Consider the following 7,724-nt stretch of genomic DNA (forward strand, 5'->3'; position numbering starts at 1 on the left):
ACTGGCAATGGTACAGGAAATGACATTGTACGCCCTGAAGAATAACTAGGGTGGCAAGAAAGGCAAAGCCTTGGTGTAGGGCTCTTAAGGGGGAGATGGAAATAATAGGAAGCGGATGAAGGGGGATGGCTGGTTTTGGAGGCAAAGCTTCATTTTGGTGATCCTAGAAGGGAGGAAGTGGCAGGGTGGGGAAAGGGGTTAGGTACATTTCCCTTTTCCCTGCCCAAGTTTGGGTCCTGGGCCCTAGGCCAGACCTGCAGCACGGCCCCCACCTCGCAGATCTCTCACGTTCCTGCCGGGACTCTGCTGCACAGAAGCTGCGGGAGCTGTTGGCAATCTGCCCGGGTGGTTGGTGGTTTTGTGAGCAGGGCAGATCTCCTCTGAGGGCTGGCCCAAGGGAACCAAATGCCACTCACTGGTGCTGGAGAATAGATAAAAGGGAAGAGACCAGTGCATCCTCTTCAATACAGACTGCCAAGGCTGGAACAGGAAAGTAACCCCATGTGGGAAGCATGAGCCCTGAAAACCATTTCAGACTAGTCATCAAAAGTCTTCTTGTGCATCGACTGAATCGAACTAACCCATCCTAAGAGACCTCGCCAGCATCAGAGCCCTCCCACCCTAACCCCAAGCAGGTAGAGCAGTGCGGCCTCAATGGTCACTAATGCTAATCTTCACTCCCATCGCATTGTCCTTTGCAGACCAGATTGTCCACTGCTCCACAGAAGTCCATGGGGTTGCACTGATGTGAGTGAAGGGGACAGTTTCTCCCTCTGCTCCTCTTGCATTCATAATGTCTGAGTAATCTTGAGCCTTCACTTTGGGGATGTGTGTTAGAGGAGCCTTCAGATGGCGCTCATGGGCTGCTTTTTATTTCTCACCAGCAATTTACTGACACTCTCCCCTGTTCCACCACCTTAGAAATGTGAAGCGTCTCCTTGCACCTCACACCCAGTACCTGGTGTGCAATGTTCTAAGCAAGAAAAAGCTTTTAATTTAAAACGGCGTTTTTGTAAAGCTTTATCGGCTCCTCTTTTTTTTTTTTTTTTTTGACTGGAGAAATTAAAAACTATGCATGACACAAAGAGTTTGAAGGCAAAGATCCTTTTGAATTTCAAATGTAAGTAGCTAAAGGAAAATAAGCATATGTCTTAGTAATAATAATTGGTGCAAGTCTCTAGTCTGGAAAGGAATGTGAGCACAGTGTAGGCCTTGTAATGAATGGGAGCCTGGGAGGCTGATTTAGTCCCGTCACCTCCAAATTAAACAGGCGGAAAGTGAATGCTGGTTGCGTGTGTTATGGTAGAGCCTCAGGACCAACAAAAACTCGGGCCCCACTCAGGTGGCTCCTATCCCAAAGAGCCAAAAGTCTGTGACACGTGGCTGCAGCAGGGTAGAGCGCACAGGCAGGGGCCCTGCACCATGGCTGTATCCCAGTCCCATGACTATGTTAGGGATGGGGTCACTTAGGTTGGGGTCACTTAGGAGTACAAGGTCCACGGAAAGAACAGGGATGGGGGATTTCACAGCGCAGTTTCCCCAAGGTCCCACGCCAGTAGCCAGCCTCACCAGTGTGTCACTGAAGGCGACGTTAGTTTGTGGAGGTGCCTTGCATTTGAAAGCTTGTCTAATTCAATCCTAACTACACAGTTGGTCCAATAAAAGAATTCCCTGCCTCCCTGCAATGTAGAAGCAAATAAAAAAGAGAAGGGGATAGGGGGAGACAACTTTCTTGCCATAAAATAGAGGCCAGAAGACCAAAGCCCCAAGGGCCTGATAAGCTTAATGGCATTCTCAAGGTGATTGAAATGACCCATGAATTTTACTTTGGGGGCAGGGGCTTAAGTGGCCAAAGGCTTGGATTTAATCAGGGCACACTGAAAAATATCAGGAGTGTCAGACGAGGCTTCGATACACCCTTCTGGGCTGGGGAGCGGGAAGGGCACGCTGAGGGGTGGGAGGCGTCACGGCACCCTGGCTTGGTCTCCCCCTCATCTTCAGTTTGGAAAGGCGAAAGCTGAGGGGGGATAGGATAGAAGCCTATAAAATCATGAAGGGCGTGGACGAAGTGACCAGGGAGCTGTTTTTTACCACGTGTGGTTAACTTGTGGAATTCATTGCCGCAGGAGGTGGTAGAGGCACATAGCACAGCCGGGTACCAAAAAACCGACTGGATAAACATATGGGTGGCAAAGCCGTTAGTGGCTGGTGAACAGAGCAGTTGGAGATGTTTCCTCTGACATCTCTAAAGGGAGGATGCCAGGAGAGTATTGAATAGGAGGTAGATCACCCCAGAGAGATGTGGTTCGATGCTCTCTCCCCGTACAGCATCCACGTCGCCATTATTGGAGACAGGCTCCTGGGCTAGACCGATGGTGCCCCAGACCATCCGTCTGCCCCAGCACGGCACTGCTGACGTTCCCTTTAATCTCCCATTTTTAGTCCTGTTCTAGCCTCTTGCAGATGCCCGGTAACATGCCAACACTTTTTCGCCTTGCCTCTTCCCCTCTCCACCCTTTGATCCTTCCTTCCTGGGGGCACCTGACCCACATCTCAGAGAAGTCATGGAGGTCCCAGCTGGAAGGGACCTCCAGAGGTCACATCTAGCCCAACGCCCTGCTTATGACCATCCCTATACAGACCATCTTATACCCTCCATCATCACTCTAACCTCTCCCAAAGAGTTTCAGTTAGAGGGGCCAGACCCTCCAGCCTGCAGGAGCCCCTCTGATCCTAGAAAACGAGGGTTGGAAGAGACCTCAGGAGGCCACATCTAGTCCAACCCCCTGCTGAGAGCAGGACCAGCCTCAACTGCATCATCCCAACCACGATTTGGTCCAGTCAGATCTTTAAAAACCTCCAAGGATTTTGTCGTAACGCACTGGAACAGCTGACCCAGAGAGGTGGTGGCATCTCCATCCTTGGAGGTTTTTAAGACCTGGCTGGGATGATCTAGTTGGGGAGGGTCCTGCTTGGAGCAGGGGGTTGGACTAGATGTGACCTCTTGAAGTCTCTTCCAAACCTCATTTTGCAGGATCAGAGGGGCTCCTGCAGGATGGAGGGTCTGGCCCCTCTTCTTGAAACTCACAGGGAGAGGTGAGAGTGATAGTTTCATAGTTTGTAGGTTCGGAAGGGACCTAAGCAGACCGTCAAGGTGATGGCGGGTATAAGATGGTTTGTATAGGGTTGGGCTGGGTCCCTCCCAACCCGGATTTTCTAGGATCGGGCACCCCCCTGGGTAACCCATTCCAGCCCCTGACCCCGCTCCTAGTGAGGAAGCGCCTCCAAATATCCCACCCAAATATGCATCCCCTGGCTGCAAGCTGAGCCCTTGGTGCTGCCGTCCGCCCCCCCGAGCAGAACGGCTGCTTGCTGAGGACTCTCTCCCCGAGCAGCAAGGCCCGGGGGGGCATGCCCCAAGGCAGGAAGGCGGGCGGGAGAAGGAAAGCCCCCCAGGCGCGGCGCCCAGCGCCTCCCCTCGCTCGCCCGGCACAGAGCGGCTCTGTTCGGCTCGGCAGCCGCTTTCTGGCGCGCAGGGGGAGGCGTGGTTTTCCCAGGCCTGCCCCCTCCCTCCCGGCCGCCCGCCCGGCCGCAGCCCGGCGGCTCCTGCGCGGCGCGGGGGCGGCCGCGCTCCGGCACGTGCTCCGGGGCCGGCGGGGGAGGCACGAGCACAGCTGGCTGCCGCGCGCGGAGCTTGACGGACAGCTGGCGCGGCGGGCAGCCAATGGGAGCCGCCGGGGCCCGGCGCCGCCAGCCCATTGGCTGCCCGCCTGCCACTGCCTCGCGTGCCGGACCGGCTGCTGCGGCGGCTGCCGCTGGAGTGCGCAACAGCTGGAGGGGGGGGGCGCGCCCTTCTCCCCACGCACCTGGGCGGCAGCGGGCCCCCGGGGGGTCAGGCTGGTGGAGGGGAAGAAATCTCGCCTCCCCCTTGCCCCCCCACCCACATCTGGATTCTGCATCCTCTCCCCCTGGGGGGCGGGGGGGGGGTCTTGTGAGCTCCTCTCCCTGCCCCACGCCCCCACCCCACGCTCCGGGCTGGCTTCGCTATTCCGCGGGTGGATCCTTTTTTTTTTTTTTTTTTTTTTTTTTTGGGAAGCCCAGCGCGTGACTGACAGCTCGCGGGGGCGGCGGCCAATCGGCGGGCGGGCTGGCTGCCCGGTGGGGTGAGTCCCGGCTCGGATTGGCTGGCGAGAGTGTGGGAAAGAATGCAGAGAAGGTTTCACACGAATTGGGAGCAGCCGCCGGCTATAAAGGCGAGGGGGGTCCGGGCAGCGCCGGCAGCAGGCGCAGTCCCAGCCCCGGCGGCGGCAGGGCGAGGCAGCAGGCAGGCGAGCGGCCGCCTGGCGTGGCGTGTGCTGGGGCATTGCAGAGCCAGGCGCCGGCGCTGGGCTGCATCCAAAGGATACAGTTGGGGGCAAGCAAAAAAGCCAGCAGACCAGATCCCGCCGGGCCAAGGTTCTTGTGCTTTGAATCCCCGGGTCTAAAAAGAGCCACCCAAACCCACAAAACCAAAATGCCCGCTGATACCATGGAGAAACCGACAGCCTCTCCCATTGCAGGGGCCCCGGCTAGTTCCAGCCAGACGCCGGACAAGCCCAAGAGTGCCAGCGAGCACCGCAAGGTAAATGGCACCTCTTCGCCAGGGTGCAGGAGGGGTGACTGCTTGGGAGGCGGAGGCGCCCCGTGGGGCAGCGTCCGGCCGTGCCTTGTCACGCAGCCAGACCGGAGCGTCGGGGATCGGCATGGAGGGGACTGGCACCGGGCAGCTCACCTGGGCTGTGGAGGATCGCGCGTGGGGGATGCGCGGGCGATATGGCAGGCGGGTAGCATGCGGTGGGGGGCATCGGGCGGGCACGGGCAGCAAGAGGCCAGCCGATGCAGCCGTGCGCGCACGTGGGGAGCGGTGAAGTGAGGGATGGGAGCAAATGTGCTCATCCCTCCTGTTTCTTCCCTCCTCTCCAGTCCTCCAAGCCTATCATGGAGAAGCGGCGCCGCGCCAGGATCAATGAGAGCCTGGGGCAGCTCAAGACCCTCATTCTGGACGCCTTGAAAAAAGACGTAAGTTGAGGTCCGGGGGTTTGCAATGAAGCCGGGTGGCGAGGTGCGGGCGGGGAGCAGGGGAGTGAGAGGGAGTGCTTGGAGAGAGGGCAGGCACCCATCCTGACCGCCCCCTTTGCTCCCCCTTTGCCAGAGCTCCAGGCACTCCAAGCTGGAGAAGGCAGACATCCTGGAGATGACGGTGAAGCACCTGCGGAACCTGCAGCGGGCTCAGATGACAGGTGAGCGCGCGGGGGGAGAAGCCAGGTGTTGCGTGAGCGGTAGCGCGTGGGTGCTGAGCACCCCCGGGACAGCAGCTGCTGCCAGCACATGCTGCCATGCGTCCCTCCGTCTGCCGCCTCGGGGGGGTTCCAGCTAGCGGAGGAAATGAGCAACCTGCAGCAGGCTGCTGAGGGGCTCTGGGCTTGGCGGCAGACTCTTCCCCGTGGCTAACCTTTGCCCTCTCCCTTTGCAGCTGCCCTGAGCGCTGACCCCACCGTCCTTGGCAAGTACCGAGCCGGATTTAACGAGTGCATGAACGAGGTGACCCGGTTCCTCTCCACCTGTGAAGGGGTGAACACGGATGTGCGCACTCGCCTGCTCAGCCATCTCTCGGCTTGCCTGGGCCAGATCGTGGCTATGAATTATCCACCCCCACCTCCGCCGCCAGCTGGCCAGCCCGCACATCTGGCGCAACCTCTGCACGTTCAGCTGCCCCCAGCTGCTGCTGCCGCTGGACCGGTGCCCGTGCCCTGCAAACTGAACCCCGCCGAAGCCCTGTCCCCCAAGGTCTACGGGGGCTTCCAGCTGGTCCCAGCCACGGACGGCCAGTTCGCATTCCTCATCCCTAACCCTGCTTTCCCTCCCGGCGCTGGACCCGTCATCCCCCTCTACGCCAATGCCAATGCCCCTGTGTCTGGAGGCAGCGGCCCAGGGAACACAGGAGCCACCCCGTCGGCATCCCCAGTACAGGGGTTGACATCCTTTGGGGGAAGCTTAGCTCCAGTATCCCAAACTGGGAGCCCCATTGGGGAGCGCAGTGAATCCGTCTGGAGACCATGGTGACTTGCTTAAAGCAATGCCCCCCCAAAAACTGTCTTGGTTGGTTCCGTTGTATGGAACCTTGCTTGGTTTTTTAAAGCAAATTTGAGAGAGAGAGAAAGAAAGAAAAGGAGGGAGGAGGAAAAAAAAAAAGGACTTGAGTACAAAGTCTCTATTTATTGTTTCCAGAGGTTGGGATCTCTACTTTTATTTTTACTCCTTGAAAAATGATTTTATTTGGAAAAGACCTGGTTTGGTTTGGTTTGGTTTTTTTTGTTTTTTGTTTTTTTAAAAAAGAAATAGTTTTGTATCAAATATTTGCAAGAAGAATAATGCCAAAGTTGTTTGTATCTTGTTGGTTGGATGTGTGGGTGGGTGAGTTGGTGTGTGTGTGCATGAATGTGTGAGTGTATGCGTGTGTCAGAGACTTCCAAAAAGTTGCAGGTGTTTGAACAAATAAACTCTTTGAAATATAACTCTCTCCCTCTTTTCATTTGTGGGGTAGAAAAGGGGATAGGGGTAAGAGATGCCTGTGTAGGCAAAGCCCTGTGCAGCGGTGAGGAACAATGTGTGTGATACTTTAACTAAGCCTAGCCAGGAGATGGATGAAAAGGATGTTCCTTATCTGAGTTTGGCTGCTATTAACAGGGCCTCAAGATCTCTCAAAATCTGCTTCAAAGGAACAGGGTTTCATTTGCAAAATTGCTCCACTAATCCAATGAGGCACCTTCTCCCTACACACAGAAACATGCTGCTCTCATTACCTGTTTTGAGGGAGTTCATTGAAATAAGATCCCCTATAAAACTTTATCCCCCCCCCCGCCCTTTATTTTTTTAAAGGGGGTTGTGGGGAGGGGAGTGCAAAAGTTACTATCTTGCCTAGCAAAGAAGCAAAAGAGTCTGTCCCTATTGTGTGGGAGGGTAATTAAAAGGTATAAAGGGTCTCATCGTGTATGCAGCGGGCTCTTTTGGAAGTTTGGGATCCTATTGAAATGCCTGGGAACGCAGAGCTGAGGGTTAATGTGTGTCTTTTTTCCCCCCTACTCTCATTGACAGGGCCAGATAGACTCTGATACTCAAAGCTGTTGTAAATTCAATTGCCTGGCCTCACAATGCCCACCTCATAAAAGAGAATAATTCAGGGTTGTGGGGGGGGGTTTCCCCTCCAGCAAGAAGGGGAATTGAGGAAAAGACAATTTTGCCACCCATTATGACTCACCCCAGCACTTGAATCTTGGCCAAATGGAAGCAATTGCAACCTTGCACCCAGAGAATTATCCACTTCCAATTGTCACCAATTAAGAAGGCTGCGATGTGCAGAAAGACCATTAAGAATGAATGCAAAGTGTGGAAGGGAACGTATTGTGCACTTCACTCCCAACTTCTGGGGTGGGGGTGCGGGGCCCGCTGGAAGGGAACGCTGACAAATTAAGCCAACGTAGGCAAAAGCCAGGCCTAAAAACATAACTCATCTCTTCCTTGTTTCACTCATCCCTTCAGCAAGTGCATTCCTTTATGCCAGAGGTAGTTCAGTGCTCAGAATTAATCCAGAATCGTAGACTTTTATCAGCTGTTGCTTGACTTGTGTTGAGGCCAAGCATTTATCAAGATTCAGAGAGTAATTGGACATCTACAGAGAGAACAAG

The 7,724-nt window shown here is 55.4% G+C and overlaps 1 protein-coding gene across 1 annotated transcript; it reads left to right on the forward strand.

Annotated features, from left to right (window-relative positions):
• Positions 1 to 4,121: 4,121 nt before the first annotated feature.
• Positions 4,122 to 6,554, forward strand: HES4 (hes family bHLH transcription factor 4). The gene is given in 6 exon segments (XM_090023681.1): positions 4,122 to 4,621; positions 4,963 to 5,058; positions 5,192 to 5,279; positions 5,513 to 5,950; positions 5,953 to 6,032; positions 6,034 to 6,554. Coding segments are annotated over 6 exon segments (879 nt in total). The 5' UTR covers positions 4,122 to 4,513; the 3' UTR covers positions 6,103 to 6,554.
• Positions 6,555 to 7,724: the final 1,170 nt, after the last annotated feature.

Source organism: Crocodylus siamensis, chromosome 12 (genome assembly GCF_052110815.1).
Source record: "Crocodylus siamensis isolate JL-2025a chromosome 12, ASM5211081v1, whole genome shotgun sequence".
Taxonomy (NCBI): domain Eukaryota; kingdom Metazoa; phylum Chordata; order Crocodylia; family Crocodylidae; genus Crocodylus; species Crocodylus siamensis.